This window comes from Myotis nattereri (genome assembly GCF_964212035.1).
Source record: "Myotis nattereri genome assembly, chromosome: 9".
Classification (NCBI taxonomy): domain Eukaryota; kingdom Metazoa; phylum Chordata; class Mammalia; order Chiroptera; family Vespertilionidae; genus Myotis; species Myotis nattereri.
Window position 1 is genome coordinate 70,363,721 of NC_138084.1, and position 22,454 is coordinate 70,386,174.

Here is a 22,454-nt window from a genome sequence, read left to right on the forward strand (position 1 = left end):
TCTTAGGTTCACTGATGAGAAGTGAGCTGTGTGTGTGGGCACAGGATCTCACTCTGCTGACCTGGTGTGAGTGCAGTGCAGTGCAGTACTGCAGACGGAGTGAAGATTTATTAACTGTAAGAAACAAGGACCGCTTTTTAAACTGCTTTTACCAAAATATTCACTTCTCTACCAGTTATCTGTGATTGGTGGATGTTTGACCTAGTCACAGTTTATTTCACATTTCTGTTGTATCATGCTTGGCAGAATTATAAACTAGATAGCTGTTAAAAGTCCTAGAGCACAATCATAGTGCTGTCTTGATAAAAGCATATAACAAACTTTTGTTTGACTTGGTTCGTACCTGTACTCTCTATTGAAATAAATTGTAGAGTACCTTCAAAAATAAAAAAGTAGTGCTAAGTGCTACCTGCTCCCTTTTTCTCATTCGAGAAAGCACCTCAGAGAAAAGTAAATGACAATGACCTTATTAGGAGTAAACAAACAAAAAAAGAGCAGACTTTTGGTTAATATAAATATTTACAGTCACCAGGATCTTAACTGTCATTAGTAACAAAGTACTTGAGGCACCCCTTAGAACTCATCCACAACGTGTATCTCACGGCTGAAACCTACTGCGTAAAGTTGTGGCTAAATAAAGACAATACTGTTTGATGGGCTCGCAGCAGCTGAGTGGGGGTGATGTTGCCTGAGGAGAATGTGCTGTTCCACAGGCCTCTTTTTTGAGACATTTATTATAGGCAACAAGCATGTACACACAAGCCAAGTGGAACGAGGAAAGCGAAAAAAGCTATTCAGAGAAAAAAGGAAATGAAACAAAGCAAAGTTAGGAAGGAATGCAGTCAGACCAGGTAATCTTTTCACCTCACACAGTGGCTTTAGTAACTGAAGAATTTCACTTTTTATGCTTCCACTATCCAAAAACGCACAGGTCAGTGACTTTATCCAAACATCATGACTTTCATTTTGAGGAATCCACAGGCTTGTATCATCCAAACCCTCTAAAGGGCTTTCTCTGTCAAGTCTGGGTACCTCTAGAAACTAGAAAGAAAATGATCAGGAAATAAAAATAAGGTAATCAGAAATACATTGGAAAACAAGTATCTAAATATACACAAACCTGTTTCCAAGTAAAACTAAATATAGTTAAAACTAAATCTGGAGGCCAGGGTTACCTTTAAATTTAAAATACATTTATGTTTATGTGAGGGTCAGACTAGTATGGTAAAGAATTACTGGTCTAGCCCTAGCTGGGTTGGCCCAGTGGATAGAGCGTTGCCCTGCGGACTGAAGGGTCTCAGGTTGGATTCCACTCAAGGGCATATTCCTGGGTTGCAGGGTCGATCCCCAGCAGGGGGCGTGCAGGAGGCAGCCAATCAATGATTCTCCCTCATGGTTGATGTTTCTCTCTCTCTCTCTCCCTGTCTCTTCTCTGAAATCAATACAAAAACATATATTTTTTAAAGAATTACTGGTCTAGCCGAAACCGGTTTGGCTCAGTGGATAGAGCGTCGGCCTGCGGACTGAAAGGTCCCAGGTTCGATTCCGGTCAAGGGCATGTACCTGGGTTGTGGGCACATCCCCAGTGGGAGATGTGCAGGAGGCAGCTGATCGATGTTTCTCTCTCATCGATGTTTCTAACTCTCTATCTCTCTCCCTTCCTCTCTGTAAAAAAATCAATAAAATATATTAAAAAAAAAAAAGAATTACTGGTCTAGACAGTAGTAAGTTCATAGTAGTATATTATATGAATCACAAACTCTGCCTCATCTGTCTTACATACAAAACCAGTCCAAATCTACCACACAGAATTGATTTCAAAATGAAGTAATATTATAAAATGTTCTAACTATAGTGTTTTACAGGTTACATTGCTAATTTTATTAATAGTTTATATTACCATTAATTTCACTAATACTGAAATTATATTTATGATACATTTAAAAGCAGTATTTCAGTCCTGGCTGGGTGGCTCTGTTGATTGGAGCACCATCCCTTACACCAAAAGGTTGTGGGTTCGATTCTAGGTCACGGCACATACTTAGGTATGGGTGCATACGGGAGACAACTGATCGATGTTTCTCTCATATCAATGTTTCTCTCTCTAAAAATCAGTGAAAATATATCCTCAGGTGAGGACTAAAAAACAAAACAATAACAACAACAACAAAAAGGCACTACTTCAAATATTAAACAGGAATGTTCAAACTAAAGGAGAGCAAGAGTTCTTAAATATACTTCACAAAGTACTCCTGGTGGAATCTTATGATATCAACATGGAAAAAGGGAGACATTTATAGGTCATCTTACATTTTACTAGGGAACTGTATTACTTAAAACTTGCTATAGAAATAAATACTTAGTTGTTGATTTCAACACCTAATAACCACACCCAGGATCAATGGCTGTTATGAAATATAAGTTAGGGTGTTTTTTTTTTCTTGTTGTTGTTTTTTAAATATATTTTATTGAATTTTTACAGAGAGGAAGGGAGAGGGATAGAGAGTTAGAAACATCGATGAGAGAGAAACATCGATCAGCTGCTTCCTGCACACCCCCTACTGGGGATGTGCCCGCAACCAAGGTACATGCCCTTGACCAAAATTGAACCTGGGACCCTTGAGTCCGCAGGCCGATGCTATATCCACTGAGCCAAACCAGTTAGGGCTAAGTTAGGGTTTTTCACTCCTGAGAAAAAAGGCCTATCACTAAGAACTTCTCCTAATCCCCCCAAATCAATCATCACCTTTCTAGGCTATCTATAGCTCAGCTTTAATTATTTCTAAAAGAGGTTAAATGTTAGTATAATACCATTTAAGCAATTTGATATTCCTATCCATAGCAAAAATAAAATAAAATAAAATAAAATTCTAGAATAGTGGGTACACCGTAAACATTCATTATTTGAAAGACCTTTTTCCTCGGTGTTCTAAAAGGGTGTAGATAGATCAGCATGGGATCAGTAGTCGTCTTGTAAATCTCCCAGAAACTATGGCCAGTCTTTGTGGCTAAAATATTTTTCAAGCAGGTAACAGTAGCTGATCGCACTTTGACACTGAAAAACAGATATAGTTCAAAAGCCTAAAAAATATATCAACTATTAAGCTTGATAAATGCTAAACAACCTCCAATAAAAAAAAACCCTGAAATCTAAAATTTATATCATTAGGACAATTCTACACTTATTGGTAAATTTTACATCTATAAAATTATATTACATCACAGCCAAAATTACCAAAGGATTCTTAATATTCTTTCAGTAAAATTGAGTTACTAACCATTGCAATAGCATTCTCTTCAATAAAATTTGTAATATGACTGCTAAATATAAAAGGACTCATAAAAATAAGTAAAATAACACCAACTAATAAAAATGAGCAATAAGAATGACAATAGTAATTCACCTGAGAAAACAATATTTTGATATTTTTCTCTAAGAAATACAAATAATTTGGGATAAGGCAGAATGCTATTTCCATCCAAATGATAAAGTTATTGTCTAGAACAATTTTAAACAAACGGTAAAATACACACTTTCAGACCAGAAGCTAGCTGAGAATCATTAGGTAACACATCTAAAACCTCTAGTAACACAGTGAAGGGCCTTCTCTTTTGCAAAAAAAAACAAAAAAAAACAAAAAACAAACAAACAAACAAAAAAACGGAAAAGGAGGGCTGCAATACAAGAGCACTGAAAATAAAACAGCTGACAAAAAATGTCATAAAGCCCAATACTGTAAAGGCCTAATTCCTTTTAGGTTTCTCAATTTAAGACATAAAAGCATAAATCATAAACTTGAATTAATCCTTCACTGCTCTCTATTTCCCTACATCTCCATAGCTAATTAAACAGCAAGTCCTGCTGGCTCTCTGTTAAAAACATACCCTGGCTCCATCCATTTCCCATCTCATCTCCATTACTGCCAACCTAATCTAAGTCATCATCATTTGCCCTCTGGACTACTAGAAGTTTCAAAATAGGGCTTCCTGTTTCTACTTTTGCCCTATCATAATCCATTTGCCATATAAAAGTCAGTAAAAATGTAAGCAGCATCGTGATAGTACTTTGCTTATCACACCATGGCTTGACATATTTCAAATAAAATCTAAATTTCTTATCGAAATTAGTTCTACCTTTCTAATTTCATTTCATGCCATCTCCTTCCACACCAGGTTTCTTTCTGTTTCTCAAACACACCAAGCTTATTTCCACTCTAGATATTTCCCATCTGGAATGTTTTATCCCTAATCATCTTACAGCTGATTCCTGATCATTCAAATCAGCAAATGACATTTCCTCAGCAAAGCCTTCCATGACCTGCTATTCTGGGAATTCCTTGGTCAACATCCCCTCTGTAGAACTGAGGGTCCATAAATATGTAATGATAGTTTCCCTATTACAAAAAGATAGGGCCCTGGCTGGTGTGGCTCAGTTGGTTGAGTGTCATCCCATGCACCAAAAGGTCACTTGTTTGATTCCCAGTCAGGGTACATACCCAGTTTCAGATTTAATCCCTGGTGGGGTTGCATATGGGAGGCAACTGACTGATGTTTCTCTCTCTCTCTCTCTCTCTCTGCCCCTCTCCTTTCCTCTCTCTCTAAAAATAAAAACGTATTTACAAAAAAGAAAGATAGGAACAACAAATTATACTTGTTCCCTAGATCTCTCAAGTTTAAGTCAAACCAGTATCTGTGTACACCTTTTCAGAAAAAATCAACTGCAAATTACTGTGTTACAAATGAAACACTTAATGCCTGCAACTTTTCTGTGGAAAATCTCTTCAAAATTGTGCCAGATGTAATCTGAAATATGTTTATACAATGAGATCAATTAATAAATAGAAGAATGGTTAGATGTGACAAAGCAAGTATAGTATAGTAAAATAGTTATGACAGAACCTAGGAGAATCTAAGTGGTAAATATATGGGTGTTACTGCAAAATTCTTTCAACTTTGCTGTACATTTGAAAATTAGTATAATAAAATGTTTTGGGGAAAAGCACATCAGCCTTTTTATTGCAAAAACAACAACAAGAGAGAAAAATATATGTCCATTAAATCAACAATGAAAACATGGCAGGTAGACATTACTGCCAATCATTTATTCCCCAAGAAACGGAGGGGGAGGGTTTGGAAGGAAATAGATGCAAAATACCTACTGACCTTAGATGACCCAGTTGTGGGTTAAAATCCTTTGATCCACACCCAAAAAATTGTGATGAGGTGCTCAAATATACCAAAAATAAATAAACAGATAAATGGGAAGGGGGGCAAAGAAAGCAAGCAACCATAATCTCATAACCAGCAAGCTGAAAAATCTGTTGCAATTTTGTTTTGCAGAGAATAAATGGGTAAAAACCGTTTGATTAGCTTAATTTTTGAGTTATGAAATTTCTGCTCTACAATTTATTATTTTTGTTGTTGTTTGTTAATCCTCACTGGAGGATACTTTTTCCATTGATTTTTATAGAGAGTGGAAGGGAGGGAGGAGGGAAGAGAAGGAGAGAGGAGAGAAAAGCATCGAAGTGAAAGAGCCAACCAGGATGGGGAAGCTGCAATCCAGGTATGTGCCCTTGACAGGGAATCAAACCTGAGACCCTTCAGCGCTCGGATCAACACTCCAACCATTAAGCCATGAAGCCATGCTGGCCAGGGCTCTACAACTTATTTTAAAAGGACATACATAGTCTAGCTGGGAAGAGTGACACCTTTGATTTTGACAAATATCCCAATATCTCATTTTGCATTCCCCTATCTTAATGTTCTATGTAGAACCACCTGGCAATTTTCTTATTATCTATTTGTCTAGGCTACTCTCACCAGAATTTCACATGGACATTGTCTAGTTCACCATATCAAATGCTTGGTACATAAAAGAGCTTCAGTAATTTCATGCATTAATAAAAATCTAACAATTTTCATTAAAATACTTGAGATTGAAAGAAAAGTATGGCAACTTAAAAGAGAAAGCTTTAAAGTTATTGGAACTATTAATTTATGTGAAGAGACAGTATCATTCTCCTTGAATGTCAGATTAAGTAAATGCTATCAGAAATAAAGTATCATTAAGTACTCACCAATCTTCTACCAATGTGTTATTCAGGTAGGTCAGCATTACGAGGGTCCACTGAAGTTCTTTATCTTCAAATAACTCAAGGGCCTTAATATAAGATGTATCTTTACTATGTTGTATAGCTATCGTAGAAAAATCTACAGGACCAACTTCTCCCAAGCAGCTCCCAACAGCCTCTACATACAGAAATTACATTTCAGTAGAGTTATAGCTAAGAGATCATACATACAACAAAAATTTCCTGAGTTCCAAAATATAATGTTACTCTGTCATCCTTCAAGAGTTCAGTTTCTCTCAAAGATCTGGAGTAAATTAAAGCAGCAACAAAATATTGTATCACTTCCTTTGCATATCATCCATGTAGGCAATAATTTTTCCTATAGAATCATATCCAAGAAATAGACCAGTCACAGAATACAGATATTAAGGATGAAAGTTTAAACACAGGTACTGAATGGGAGTATCAGCAGACTTTGAAACTTAAAAATTTTTTGATATTAAGTACATAAAGTTCACTAACCTTAAACACTAAGTTCAGCAAAAACTCACACATACACAAATACGTGCATGCGCACACACATAATTCATTTTTTCTCATCTGTATTATCACTACCCCGATAAAGATAGAACATTTTCAGCATGCTAGAAGACTCCCTCATGTTCCTTGCCAGTCATGGTGGAATTTATTAAAATATGTTCACAAATTCTCTGATAGTCCTCCTTTCAAAAGGTGAAGCCTAATTTATGTTGGGCTGTGCTTAGTGACTGGCTTCTAACAAAGAGAATGTGTACAAGTTTTCCATCTCCTTGACTAAGTTTATCTGCACGTATTTAATTCTTAGACACTATTACAAATGAAATTATAAATGAAATAGAATTTCCTTTTTAGATTGTTCACTGCTGGTGTACATAAACACTACTAAATTTTGTGTGTTGCCCTTGTATCCTAGAACTTTGCTAAATTCATTTATCTCTATTATAGTAGCTTTCTTATAGATTCTCTGGGATCATATACATATGTGATTATGTCATCTGTGAGTAGACATCATTGTACTTCTTCCTTTCCAATTTGAATAATTTTTATCTCTTTTTCTTGTCCAACTGCTCTGGCTATAGCAGTGGTAAAAGTGGGCAACCTTTCTCGTTCCTGATTTGAGGGAGAAAACCATCAATCTCTTACGTTAAGTATGATGTTAGTCATGGGTACAAAGATTTTATGCTACACAGGAAAGCCACTTACGGTTCTTGCAGTAAATGAGATTTATCCCCAGAGCCAGTATTACTATGGACAAAGGGGTAAATTCCTTGGTTAAAGAAAAATTCTAGGATGCTCATAGGTTCTGTTTCTTAGTCTGGGAGCTAGATGCACAGGTGTGTGTTCTGCTTGTAAAAATTCTTCAAGTGATATGCTTATGATCTGTACAATTTACTGATGTCAGATATATTTCAATTAAAAATTTATCAAAAATGTTAAGTAACCTAGATAATAGGCTCCTGATGAGAAGTTAAAAAAGACTCCATTGAAAGATAGTAAGATGTATGAAACAGCTATTGTTCCTCCCACTTCTTACTGGAAGCAATGCCATCATGAGGACTTCCAGCTGGTTTTAATGTGACTTTTCCCTCCTGTAAGCACCAAACCTAAACAACTACACTCTAGACATGACATTGGCTATTTATCTTACATCAGGTTTCCTCCACATGGTGAGGAGGAAAAGGACTTGAATATGGTTTTAATATATGACTTTAATCCAGCACTCCAAATCTTCATTCTTATTTCAGTTATATAAGAAAGATATTAAGTACCAGTCATTAATAGCATACATCAATTTATCTTCAACTTCACTACAAATAGGTATATCTGACTTTCCTAAATATTTACAAAACATTTTCAAATTCACAGTTATAAATGTGTAAAGAACTAACTTTTACTTTATGCATAAAGTAAAAAGTAAATGAATGCCTAAGGAAGAAAATATGAAAGGAGGGCAGCTTAGGGACGCTTGAGCTAAATAGAAATATTACTTAGCTAGCATCTTACATTTCCCCAGTACCTCAAATGATAAACTTTTACTGATTTTGAAAATTATAAAGATGACCACTCAAACAAAAAACTCACAGTCATTCAGCCAAATAGTTTACCTAAAACTTCTCTTTCACCAGTGTGATTTAACGCCATCTTAGATAACTGTAACAAGCTGACAACCAGCTTCACCATTATGCCATCTTGTGGGTTACCTAGAAGCAGTTTTGAAAAAAAAATTAAACTATAATGGAAACAACACTTTTCTTTATGATATTACATTTTATATATTTAAATTATCTGACTAGAAAATTTTTATAAAGTTTTTTGAAAAGGTTTTAAATCATGAGCACTTCAAAAAATATTAAGTGATAACCAAACTATTCTCTGACCACAATGCTCTGAAATTAGAAATCAACTGCAAAAAGGAAGTGGAAAAAAATACAAATATGTGGAGGTTAAAAAACATGCTACTGAAAAACCGACAGGGCCAAAGAAGAAATAAAATGTGAGATAAAAAGATATAGAAAGACAAATGAGAATGACAATATGACATATCAAATTTTGGGATACTGCAAATGTGGTAATAAGAGGGAAGTTTATATCATTACAGGCCAATATCAAGAAACAAGAAAAATCCCAGTAAACAACCTAACACTGCATATAAATAACTAGAAGAAGAAGAAAAGCAGCCCAAAGTAAGCAGAAGAAAGGAAATAATAAAAATTAGAGCAGAATTAAATAAAATAGAGAGCTAAAGGACTATACAAAAATATTAGTGCAAAGAGCTGGTTCTTTGAAAGATTAAAAAATTGACAAACATCTGGCTATACTCAATAGAGAAAAGATAAGTAAATAAAATTAGAAAAGAGAAGTTACTACAGATACCACGGATATACAAAGGATCATTCAAGAACATTATGAAAGAATATGACACCTAATTCAATAACCTAGAAGAAAGGTATAAATTCCAACCTTCCTAGACTGAATAAATAAATAACCTTCCTAGACTGAATCATGAAGAACTGGAAAATCTAAACAGACCAATCAACGAGGAAATAGAAACAACCATCAAAAACCTCCCAAAAACCGTGGTCGAGATTTGACCTATGAACCAGGAAGCCAAGGTTCAATTCCTGATGAGGGCCTATGCTCGGCTGTGGACTCAATCCCCAATAGGGGGTAGGCAGGAGGCAGCCGATCAATGATTCACCCTCATTATTGATGTTTCTATCTCTCTTTCTCCCTTCCCCTCTCTGAAATCAATGAAAAAAAATATTAATTTAAAAAAACAACAACTCCCAAAACGTCAAAAGCCCAAGACCAGATGGCTTCATTAGTGAATTCTACCATACATTCAACGAAGACTGGATCCCTATCCTTCTCAAACTCTTCCAAAAATTTGAAGAAGCTTCCTAACTCATTTTATGAGGTCAACATAACCCTACTACCAAAACCTTGCAAAGATAACCCACGCCAAAATGAGATATACAGACCAATATCTCTGATGAATACAGATGCAAAAATCGTCAACAAAACTCTAGCAAATCAAATACAATGATACATTAAAAACATAATATATCACAATGAAGTGGGGTTCATTTCAGAGGCACAAGGAATATGCAAATAAATCAATGTGATATACCAAATTAACAAAATACAAGATAAAAACCATATGATCTGATATATCAATAGATGCAGAAAAAGCACCTGACATGACACAACACTTATTTACAATTAAAACAATTAAATGGGTATAGAGAGGAAGTATCTCAACATAATAAAGGCCTTATAAAATAAACCCTTAGTTAATAGCATACTCAATGGTGAAAAACTGAAAGCTTTTCCTCTAAGATCAGGAACAAGATAAGGATGTCCACTCTCATCACTCTTATTCAACACAGTACTGGAAGTCCCAGCCAGAGAAATCTGGCAAGAGAAATAAATAAAAGGCATCCACATTGGGAATGTAAAAGTAAATTTGTCACTTTTTACAGATGATATAGTTCTTTATATGGAAAACCCTAATGATTCCACCAAAAAAGCTATTAGAAATAATAAACCAATAAAGTTGAAAGATACAAAATAAATGTACAAAAATCCATTGCATACTTATATGCTAATAATGACATTTCAGGAAAAGAAATGAAAAAGATTCTTTTTGCAATTGCAAAATACCTAGGAATAAACTTGAAAGGTGTGAAGGACCTATATTCTAAAAATTACAAAGCATTATTAAAAGAGACTGAAAAAGCCACAACAACATAGAAAGATATTCCATGTTCATGGGCTGGAAAAATCAACATAGTTAAAACGGCCATATTACTCAAAGCAATATATAGATTTAATGCAATTCCCATCAAAATCCCAATGTCTTTTTTTCTAAAGAAACGGAACAGAAAGTCATCAGATTTGTATGAACCCACAAAATACTCTGAATAGCCAACACAATCCTGAGAAAAAAGAACAAAGCTGGAATATCACATTACCTGACTGCCAATTATACTACAAAGCAACAATATTCACAACAGCATGTTATTGACAGAAAAACAGACACACAGACCGATGGAATAGAATTGAGAGCCCAAAAATAAATTCACATGTATATGGTCAAATAATTTTCAACAAAGAAGCCCAAAACACACAATGGAGAAAAGAAAGCCTCTTCAATAAATGGTGCTAGGAAAATTGGAAAGCCACACGCAAAACAATGGAACTAAACTACTGTTTCTCCCCTTATACTAAAGTTATGGACTTTGGTCTTAGAGAGGATTTGGAGCATTTGACCCAAAAGGCAAGGGAAGTGAAAAAAAAATTTTTTTAATGGGATTATATCAAACTAAAGAGATTCTGTACAGCAAAAGAAACCATCAATAAGACAAAAAGGCAACCAACAGAATGGGAGAAGGTATTTGAAAACAACAGCTCTGACAAGGGGTTAATATCCAAAATATATAGAGAACTCATATCACTCAACAACAAAAAACAAACATATAATTAAAAATGGGCAGAGGACCTGAACAGGCACATCTTTCAAGAAAACATACCATGGCTAATAGATATATGAAAAGATGCTCAATGTCTACAATGAAATACCACCCCACACCTGTCAGAATGGCCATTATCAACAAGACAAGTAACAACAAGTGTTGGAGAGGCTGTGGAGAAAAAGGAACCATCATTTATTGCTGGTAGGAGTGTAAACTGATACAGGCACTCTGGAAAACAATTATATAGAGGTTCCTCAAAATATTAAGAATAGTTTTACCACATGACCATTCAACCCTCTTTTGGGTACCTACCTGAAAAATTTTAAAACATTTATTTGCAAAGATATATGCACCTGTATGTTCAGCACTTTCACAGTGACCAAGACATGGAAACAACCAAAGTATCCCTCGATAAATGATTAGATAAAGATGTGGTGCATATATACAATGGGTTACTACTCAGCCATAAGAAAAGATGAAATAGTGTCATGAATGGATCTTGAGACTATCATGCTAAGCGAAATAAGTTAGAAAAAAGTCAAGAGTTATATGATTTCACTCATATGTGAGATATAAAACTGAAAGCAACAAATGAACAAACAAAAACTCATAGAAACAGACAACATATGGTAGTTATCAGAGGGAAAGGGGGTGGGGGTGGAGATTAGTGAAGGGTAGAGGGATTGAGTATATGGTGAAACAAGATTTGACTTTGGGTGATGGGTACACAATGCAGTATACAGATAATGTATCACAGAATTATACATTTGAAACGTATATAACTTTATTAACCAATGTCACACCAATAAATTTAATAAAACAATAAAAAGTAAAATGAAGTAAACGTATTTGAATTTCCCTATGAAATAAAACTATGCAAAAGTGATCAGCAACATTTGACAGAAAGAAAGAAAAATCTGTACAGAAAAATTGTACAGAAAAATTAATACCATAACAAAATCACAAACACAAAAATCATTCAACATGATCAGGAGCTAGAAGAAACCCTGGGAGATATGCTTGGATTTTAATTTCTGGCATTCAGTCTATACCAAAACTATCAAATAGAACTTTAGACAATGAGGGAAATATTCTATAATCTGCAATATCCAATGATCGCCACTTAGCTACATGTTAATACTGAGAACTTGACATGTGCTAGTATGATGAAAAAACTGTATTTTAAATTTTATTAAGTTTTCATTCATTCCTATTTAAGTAGCTACAAAGAGCTAGTGGGTGTATTGGACAAGACATGTTAGACCAATAAAACACCCAAATAAATGATAATAAGAGACAGAGGTGTTCATATCTTATATATAGGTAGATATGAAAACAAATACACTAGAATCTCAGAATTCAGGTGGCTATCAAAATTAGTTTTAAAAAGTACTTAGGATAAAAAGAATACAATAGAAATACGAAATTAATGAGCACAGGAAGATGAAAATCAAATAAGTAGAGCTTGAATTCTTTACCTGACTTCTCCAAATAGGGGATACGAACGGCCAAGAAATATATGAAAAAATGCTCAGTCACTAATCATCAGGGAGGTGCAAATTAAAATGACAATGACATACCACCTCACACCTGTCAGAATGGCTACCATCAACAAATCATCAAATGACAAGCGCTGGAGAAGATGCAGAGAAGAACCCTAGTAAACTGATGGCAGGAATGCAGACTGGTGCAGCCACTATGGAAAACAGTGTGGAGTTTCCTCAAAAAATTAAAATATGGAACTGCCCACTTCTAGGAATATATCCTAAAAAGCCTGAAACACCAATCAGAAAGAATATATGCACCTCTATGTTCACAGAAGTGTTATTTACAATAAGATCTGGAAACACCCAAGTGCCCATCCATTGTTGAGTGGATAAAAAAGCTGTGGTGCATTCACAAAATGGAATACTATGCAGCGAACCTTTTACCCTTTGAGACAACATGAAGGGACCTGGAGAGTATTATGCTAGGTGAAATAAGCCAATCAGAAAAAGACAAATATCACATGATCTCACTTATATATGGAATCTAATGTACAAAATAAACTAATAAACAAAATAGAGGAGCTCCAGTGGCGCAATCGGTTAGCGCGCGGTACTTATAAACAAAATAGAACCAGAGACATGGAAGCATGCAACAATTAAGGATTCTCAGAGGGAAGGGAGTGGGGGCGGGAAGAGATTAACCAAAGAACATATATGCCTATATCCATAACCCATGGACAAAGACAATAGTAGGGGAGGGGACAGGAGTGGGGAGGAAGGGATCAATGAGAGGAAAAAAAGGGGGCCATCTGTAATACTTTCAACAATAAAGATAAATTTTAAAAAAAATAAGTAGAAAAAGATTCCCCCAAGTACAATAGTATAACCCAAACTCAAATTAAATTAATATAAAAATGTTTCTTAAGGAAAATAAAGCTAGAAACATATATAGATATGTGTATATACAAACATATATGTGTGTGTGTGTGCATGTATGTGTGTGTGTGTATATATATATATATTTATTAAGTTTTCATTCATTCAGAATTATATATACAGATAATGTATCACAGAATTATACATGTTCATTCATATATGTTCATTCATATATATATATATATATACACACACACACACACACACACATACTTAAATGATGTTTAAAATGAGACAAATTTCTTTTATTTAAGTACTAGAGGCCCGATGCACAAAAATTTGTGCACTCGGAAGGGTCCCTCAGCATGGCCTGTGCCCTCTCAGAGTCTGGGACCCCTCAGGGAATGACCACCTGCTGGCTTAGGCCTGCTCCCTGGGAGATTGGGGCTAAGCTGGCAGTCAGACATCCCTCTGGCAGCCCGGGAGCCCTCAGGGGATGTCCACTTGCAAGCGGGAGCAGGCCCAGCTACAGAGGAGGCGGGAGAGGCTCCCATCACCACCGCTGTACTGGCAGCTGTCAGCAAAGCTTGTGGCTGAGCAAAGCTCCCCTGTGGGAGCACACTGACCACCAGGAGGCAGTTCCTGCATTGAATGTCTGTCCCCTGGTGGTCAGTGTGTGTCACAGTAACCAGTGATTCCCAGTCGCTTTGCTGTTAGGGTCAATCTGCATATTACCCTTTAATTATATAGGATAGAGTCCTGGTGCATGGGTTGGGGCCAGCTGGTTTGCTCTGAAGGTGTCCCAGATCAGGGTGGGGGTCTTGCTGGGGTGCCTGGCCAGCCTGGGTGAGGGGCTGAGGGCCGTTTTCAGACTGGCCACACCCCCTTCAGGGTGGAGGGTCCTGCTGGGGTCCCTGGCCAGCCTGGGTGAGGGGCTGATGGTTGTTTGCAGGCTGGCCACAGCCCCCAGCCACCCAAGCTCCCAGTGGAGGGTGGCTGGAAGCAGATATCTGGGATTTATTTATCTTCTATAATTGAAACTTTGTTGCCTTTTGCGTAGGCCACAGCCAGCCAGAGCAGGCAGGAAGCTTGGCTTCCTCCATCGCCAGGGCAAGCAAGCCTCCTGCTTGCTCCAGCTCCGTGGCTGCCAGCCGCCATCTTGATTGGGTTAATTTGCGTATAGTCACTCTGATTGGCTGGTGGGCGTGGCTTGGGCGTAGCAAAGGTATGGTCAATTAGCATCTTTGTCTTTTATTAGTGTAGAAGTTTTAGACAAAAAAAAAAAGAAATTGTAGTAGTAGGCAGACACACCTTGTATGCCTGGCTCTAAAAAATTCATGTCTCTTTTAGGCAGCAGGAAGTTAACCGTTTTTTAAAAAGAAATATATTTTTTGTATTGATTTCAGAGAGGAAGGGATGGGGGAGAGAGATGGAAACATCAAAGCTGAGAGAATAATTGATTGGCTGCCTCCTGCATGCCCCCACTGAGGATCAAGGCAGCAACCCGGGCATGTGCCCTTGACTGGAATTGAACCCGGGAACATTCAGTCCACAGGCCAACACTCTATCCACTAAGCCAAACCAGCTAGGGTGAGTTAACATTTTTTAAACAATGAAATAACATGATCATGTTTGGGTTTAGAGAAATCATTCCGGCAGAGGTGTAGAGGAGGATAAAGTGGGAGTAGTTCAAGGTCAGAAGACCATTCTTAGTCTTTTATAGTTAGATGAGAAATGATGAAAGTCTGAACTAAATGATAAGAATCTAAGTCCATGGCAATTAAACCAACAGCAAGAATTTATAGATCGAGAAAACCAAGATGGCAGCATAGGTAAACACCGGAGATTGCTGCCTCGCACAACCAATTCAAAAATACAACGAAAAGAACGGACATCATCCAGAACCACAGGAAGGCTGGCTGAGTGGAAATTCTACAACTAGAAGGAAAGAGAAAAGCATACCGAGACTCAGAGGAGGTGCAGTGCGGAAGTAAAATTCAGAGGTACAGAGGCCCATGTGGAGAGGGCTGGCGGCTGAGGACACGGCTGTCTTTTTCAATCCGGAGGGAGTCTCAAGCTCTGAGCTCCAGTTCCGGGCGAGTCTCTGGGGACCCAGAGTCATACGGGAGAAACTGGACTATCTGGCATCAGTCGTAACTCGAGGGCAGCTTTCTCTCGGAGGTGCTTGCAGCGATTGCCGGGACACTGAGAAGCGGGGCCACTGAGGGCAGCCATAACTGCTCGCTCCAACCTGTTGATCCCCTGGGACCCCATCCTGCCCAAGCCCTGCACAGAGGCTTTTGCATATGAAAGGCCTGGCCATTTGCAATCTGATAATTACCTAACAAACTGCAGCTGGCCCAAGGCCCCAAGGCAACTTGCATTGTGTCACAGCTGGCTCCTGCTGGGTAGCCTCAGGCAAAGGCTAGATTAGCACCTCCTTAGAGATCCAGGAGCCAGTGTGCCCGGTGGTCAGAGTGGGACCATCCAGATTGCAGCTCCTCACATCCATAAGGAACACACTCAGGGGGCAGACTCAGTGAGCACCAAAGCCCCACTGAAGCAAGTCTTGCCCCAGAGGGGTGTTTCCAGCACAGAAGTACTCCCATTGCAGACACAGCTGATTCTCACAGCCAATTGGCCTGGAGGTCAATCCCTCCCAGTGTTACCTATAACAATCAAGGCTTAACTACAACAAGACTGTGCACAAAGCCCACAAGGGGGTGCACCAAGAGTGTCTACCTCAGGTAATTGGGGAGGCTAAGCCACTGGGCCCTATAGGACACCTAGCACAGAAAGCCACTCTATCGACACAGCGAAGCATAAAAAAATGCGGAGACAAAGAAACAGGACACAAATGACAGAAATGGAGGAATGCAAACTACTGGATATAGAGTTCAAAACCACACTTTTACGGTTTTTCAAGAATTTTCTAGAAACCGCCGAGAAACTTAATGAGACCCTCAAGAACCTCGAGCTTGTGATAAAGGACCAACTAGAAATTAAGCATACACTGACTGAAATAAAGAATATTATACAGACTCCCAACAGCAGACTAGAGGATCGCAAGAATCAAGTCAAAGATTTGAAATATGAAGAAGCAAAAAACACCCAATTGCAAAAGCAAAATGAAAAAAGAATCCAAAAATACGAAGATAGTGTAAGGAGCCTCTGGGACAGCTTCAAGCGTACCAACATCCGAATTGTAGGGTGCCAGAAGAAGAGAGAGATCAAGATATTGAAAACCTATTTGAAGAAATAATGACAGAAAATTTCCCCTACCTGGTGAAAGAAATAGACTTACAAGTCCAGGAAGCCCAGAAACCCCAAACAAAAGGAATCCAAAGAGGACCACACCAAGACTCATCATAATTAAAATGCCAAGAGCAAAAGACAAAGAGAGAATCTTAAAAGCAGCAAGAGAAAAAAAGTCAGTTACCTACAAGGGAGTACCCTTGTACTCCTGTCAGCTGATTTCTCAACAGAAACTTTGCAGGCCAGAAGGGAGTGGCAAGAAATATTCAAAGTGATGAATACCAAGAACCTACAACCAAGATTACTTTATCCAGCAAAGCTACCATTCAGAATTGAAGGTCAGATAAAGAGCTTCACAGATAAGAAAAAGCTAAAGGAGTTCATAACCACTAAACCAGTATTATATGAAATGCTGAAAGGTATCCTTTAAGAAGAGGAAGAAGAAGAAAAAGGTAAAGATACAAACTATGAACAACAAATACACATCTATCAACAAGTAAATCTAAAAATCAAGTGAATAAATAATTCGATGAACAGAATAAACTGGTGATTATAATAGAATCAGGGGCATAGAAAGGGAGTGGACTGACTATTCTTGGGGGGGATGCGGGAAGAGACTGAACAAAAATTGTGCACCTATGGATGAGGACAGTGGGGGGCAGGGTGAGGGCGGAGGGTGGGGTGGGAAACGGGTGGAGGGGAGCTATGGGGGGGAAAAAGAGGAACAACTAATAATCTGAACAATAAGGATTTAATTTTAAAAAAAAGAACTTATAAAAGATTCTTTCAAAAGGAATAGGTACAAATAACCCAGGTTATTAAAATTAGTACCTTGAGAGGCTCTCATGAGCTCTACCATCTGATCTTTATTTTGTTCTAGCTGTCTTCGAAGATCCTTCAATCCTTCAAGCCTTGTCAATGGAAGTGCATCATAAACACTTACTGAGAGAAAATGGTTAATTTCCTAAAAGAGAAAATTTGTTAAAAATGGAATTGCTTTTGGCATGTATTGGTTAAGTCTGTTAAATAAAGCTTGGAAAAAAAATTAGTAAGTGCCTTTTATAGACACTGACTCATCTCACTATTACTACCAAACAAGTTAGAAGTAAATTATTTCCTCTATTTTAAACCCTATAATGTTTTAATTTAAATTCTAATAGATTCCCTCACAATATAATACGACTATAAGATTATAGCATACTCAATTGGAAAAGAAAGCTTAAATTTCTATTCACTTAGTACTGTAACTAGTTTTAGACCTTAATATATTTACCTATATTTTCATATTGATATATAGCAAAATACAGAGCATCATTTTTAAATTATAATAAGATTTATAAGGAAAAATGTATCTGGACATATTTTTGAAGTTTATAAAGATTAAGACAGAACTAAAATTTGGAAAACTCTTTAATTCAAACATTAAATTGTCCCTCAAAGAATCAGGCAGTAATTTTGTGATATTAATAGAGTTTATGCACATGGAATACTATGCTGCTATAAAAAAGAAGGAATTCTTATCATTTGCAACAGCATGAATGGAACTGGAGAGCATTATGCTAAGTGAAATATGCCAGTCAATGAAAGAAAAATACCACATGATCTCACTCATTTATGGATAACAAAGACCATTATAAACTGATGAACAAAAATAGATACAGAGGCAGAGCAGCATCGAACAGACTGTCAAAATACAGCGGGAAGGCCAGGGAGGGTTGGGGGGGGGGGGTAAGAGATTAACTGAAGGACTTGTATGCATGCATATAAGCATAACCAATGGACACAAGACACGGGGGGGGGGGGGGAGGGGAGGCTGAGGGAAGATCAAGGGGGAAAAAAGGGAGACATATGTACTACTCTCTGTAATATTTTAAGCAATAAAACAAAATTTTAAAAAAATAGAGTTTATGCATATGAAAATCAAGCATATGTTATATCATATCTCATCAATATTTAAATTAAATGTTTACAAAAAACTTTGATATTTATACTTTCATTGCAATGCAAGAGGATATATTAAGATTCAGTTTTTATTTTAGAGGTTTGTTCTCATGCTATATTTTTATCATAATTTTTTAAAAACATTCAGTTTTTCACGTTTAAAGCATTATAGGTTTTCAAAAGGTACTACTGTCTATCCTTTCTAATATAAAATAGTTAGATGATGGAATAATTATTACCTCCAGAAGTGAAAAGGGTCCTCTACTGTACTTGATTTTCTGTTGAGTAACACGCAAATCCTTAAAGACAACATGGTCGGGAAAAGGATCTAAAAGTTTAATCATCATATAGAGGTTTTCATTGTCCTTGTTATCTATCACTAAGTATTTCAACAAGTCCAATACCTAAACATAATTAAAAAAAAAATGAAAGGGGACAAATAACTTAATTATATTTTAAAGTAAAATAACCAAACCCATTGTAATAAATAACAACTTTGCTAACCCAATTCAGATAAACTATCTTAATTACTTCTAAGGAACCCAGCTATTTCCATGCTTTAAAGTAATTCAACAAACCGTTAAAGTGTTTTCAAATAATTCAACGAACCATTGAAGTATTTCTACAGGACGGGCCCTGAAGTATAAAAATGCCAATATTACAGAAACATTTATATAAGTAACTAGAGGCCTAGTGCAGGAAATTCATGCACTTGGGGGGGGGGGGCGTGGAGGGGGTCCCTTTGCCCGGCCTGCACTCTCTCGGCCTGCACCCTCTTGCAGTCCGGGAGCCCTTGGGGGGTGTCCGACTGCTGTGACCCCGGCTTATGGCTGAGCGGCGCTCCCCCTGTGGGAGCGCACTGACCACCAAGGGGCAGCTCCTGTGTTGAGCGTCTGCCCCCTGATGGTCAGTGAACGTCATAGCGACCAGTCATTCCATCATTCAGTTGATTTGCATATTAGCCTTTTATTATATAGGATTTTCATTAAAATTAAGAATTATACCAAGTAAACATGAAATATTCGGCTCCTTTCAAGAATAATTTATACGTGTAATTCAAATATCATTTTGAAAATGGTTTATGAAATTACCTGCTCCTGAATTTCCATCTGACTATCCACAAGGGGTATCAGTGTACCAACAATAACATGAAGATGGTTTTCTAAAGCATCCTTACAGCAAGTCACTGCGGTACGGCAAATGTGGCTTAACAGATCACAACAAAGGGAGAAGCTACGCAATGATACATCCATAAAACGAGAAGGCCTGTTGGGGGGGGGGGGGGGGAGACAGTTAAGTTCTAGGCAACTAGTTTGATATAAACTTATTCTATCGTCATTTTTAGTCAGCAGCTCAAATTATGTTATGGCTTAACATAAAAGTCACTTTCATATCCAAATCCTTAAACCAAAAAAGAGAAGTGGCATCAGCAAAATTGTGCAGTAGGCAGCTCCAATCTCTCCTGAGACACTGAAAAACAAGAACTATGAGTTTGTTTCTGTTTTGTTTGTTCATTTGTTAGATTTCACATATAAGTGAAATCATATATTTGTCTTCTTCTGTCTGACTTATTGCACTTAGTATAATACCCTCTAGGTTCATCTATGTTGTCACAAATAGCAAGATTTCATTCTTTTTTACAGCTGAGTAAGGTTCCTGTGTGTGTGTGTGTGTGTGTGTGTACCACACTGTCTTTGTCTAGTCATCTATTGATGGGCACTTAGGTTGTTTCTATATCTTGGCTATTGGAAATAATGCTGTAATGAATATAGGATGGACATATCTTTTCGAATTACTGTTTTGGATTTTTTCAGATATTCAGAAGTGGAATTGCTGGATCATAAGGCATTTCTATTTTGAATTTTTTAAGGAACCTCCACACTGTTTTCCATTGTAGCTGCACCAATTTACAATCCCACTAACAGAAACAAACTCATAGATACAGAGAACAAATTGATGGTGGCCTGATGGAATGGGTAATAGAGGAATGGGTGAAAAAGGTGAAAGGAATTAGGAAATACAGATTTCCAGTTATAAAAATAGTCATGATGATGTAAGGTGCAGCATAGGAAATATAGTCAATAATACTGCATTACCTTTACTAGTATATTGTGTCAGATAAGTACTAGATTTATCAGGATAATTACATCATAAGATTTATAAATGTCCAATTACTACATTGTTCTATGTGAAACTAATGTAATATTGTCTATAAACTGTAATTTTAAAATAAATTTTAAAAAAGTTTAATAAGGAATGCAGCAGCGCCCTAGCCGGTTTGGCTCAGCAGATAGAGCATTGAACTGCGGACTGAAAGGTCCTGGGTACGATTCTGGTCAAGGGCACATGCCTGGATTGTGGGCTCAATCCTCAGTAGGAGGTTTGCAGGAGGCAGCCCATCAATTATTCTCTCCCACCAGTGATGTTTCTATCTCTCTCTCCCTTTCTCTCTAAAATCAATAAAATATTTTTTTAAAAAAAGAATGTAGCAGCTCTACAGCTTGTCATGAAAAGATCTCCAAGAATAGTATGAAATAAAAACCATTTGTATCAAACAGCCAATTTTTAAAAAAAGAATTATCAGTACTTTGTTAGAACTCTTGTAAACAGTCAAAGGTTTACAGTAATCAAACAAACTCTTCGCCAAGAAAAAGGCAACCTAAAAACTGCAGCAAAGCTCTTTGGTGATTTTAGCTGCCCTGTCCGACCCACTCCCCAGGTTGGCCGCAGTCTTGAAAACTGCATTCCTCAACTGGTCCTTAGTTCTCCAGAAAGCAGAGCAGACCTCATTCACATATTACTGTGTATGTCTGTTCTAAACCTGTCTGAGAGATATCTGAAGGCTGGAAAAGCTGTGGGCATTGCTTGAAAACATTAAGCTATCCAAAAGCCCACAGCTGCCTGGTACCAAAGATTATTGACACATACAACTGATTGCCTAGGAGGGAGAATTGGGGAGAGAGCTTCCTTGGGATATTAGAGCACTCAGATTCACCATATATTTGAGGAATTTAGGAAGCCACACACATGCCCAGGGTAAGATGCTTGCTCAAAAACTACCTTTGAAGACCATAAGCTTTCACTTTGGGCTGATCCCGAGGCTCAGTGCAAGCCTGGCTAAGGGCTGAGGGAGAGTTCTACCCGCTAATCTACAAAAACTATAAAAGGTTTCTCTCTCTCTTTTTCTGGTTCCGGGTATTCAAGGAAATCTCCATCAAAACACTACCTGAGCACAAGTTAAGAACAGTCTTCAGTGACCACATATACAAGGAATACATTCTCTGTAAAAATAGTTGAATAAACTCATGAAGCAAATGGACTACTGTAGCCTTCAACAATAACAAAAAAAGTCAAACCCAGGACTATATAAAGAACTGCTACAGCTCAATGACAAAAAGACAAGATAATTTTTAAAAATGGGGTCAAGATGACAGCATACAAAAAGGTGATACTGGCATCCTCCCACAACCACATCAAAATTAAAACTAAACTAGCCCTGGCCACTGTGCCTCAATTGGTTGAGCATCATTCCATGCATTGATTCCTGTTGGGGCACATTCCCGAGTTACAGGCTTGATCCCCAATGGGGGACATACAAAAGGCAGCCAATTGATATTTCTCTCTCTCTAAAATCAATAAAACCATATTTTTAAAAAATTAAAACCAAACTATAGAACAACCATTATTCAGACCTGCCTGAACTCTAGCTCAACAGAAGTCCTACAAATAAGGATATAAATGAAGCCATATTCAGACAGGTAGGAAGGATGAAGACCGGAACCAGCTGGTCCACATAAGGTGTGGACCCA

General features: G+C 37.3%; 1 protein-coding gene across 1 annotated transcript in view; it reads right to left on the reverse strand.

Moving 5' to 3' along the window:
• The window catches only part of ATM (ATM serine/threonine kinase), a 131,839-nt gene that overhangs the window by 53,280 nt on the left and 56,105 nt on the right, over positions 1–22,454 (reverse strand). The window contains exons 30-36 of the mRNA XM_081098784.1: positions 19,737–19,911; positions 18,885–19,049; positions 17,536–17,668; positions 8,216–8,311; positions 6,078–6,249; positions 2,914–3,055; positions 865–1,041 (exon numbers count right to left, since the gene is read on the reverse strand). Of these exons, the coding sequence (XP_080954910.1) occupies positions 865–1,041; positions 2,914–3,055; positions 6,078–6,249; positions 8,216–8,311; positions 17,536–17,668; positions 18,885–19,049; positions 19,737–19,911 (1,060 nt within the window). The remainder of the gene's footprint in view (positions 1–864; positions 1,042–2,913; positions 3,056–6,077; positions 6,250–8,215; positions 8,312–17,535; positions 17,669–18,884; positions 19,050–19,736; positions 19,912–22,454) is intronic.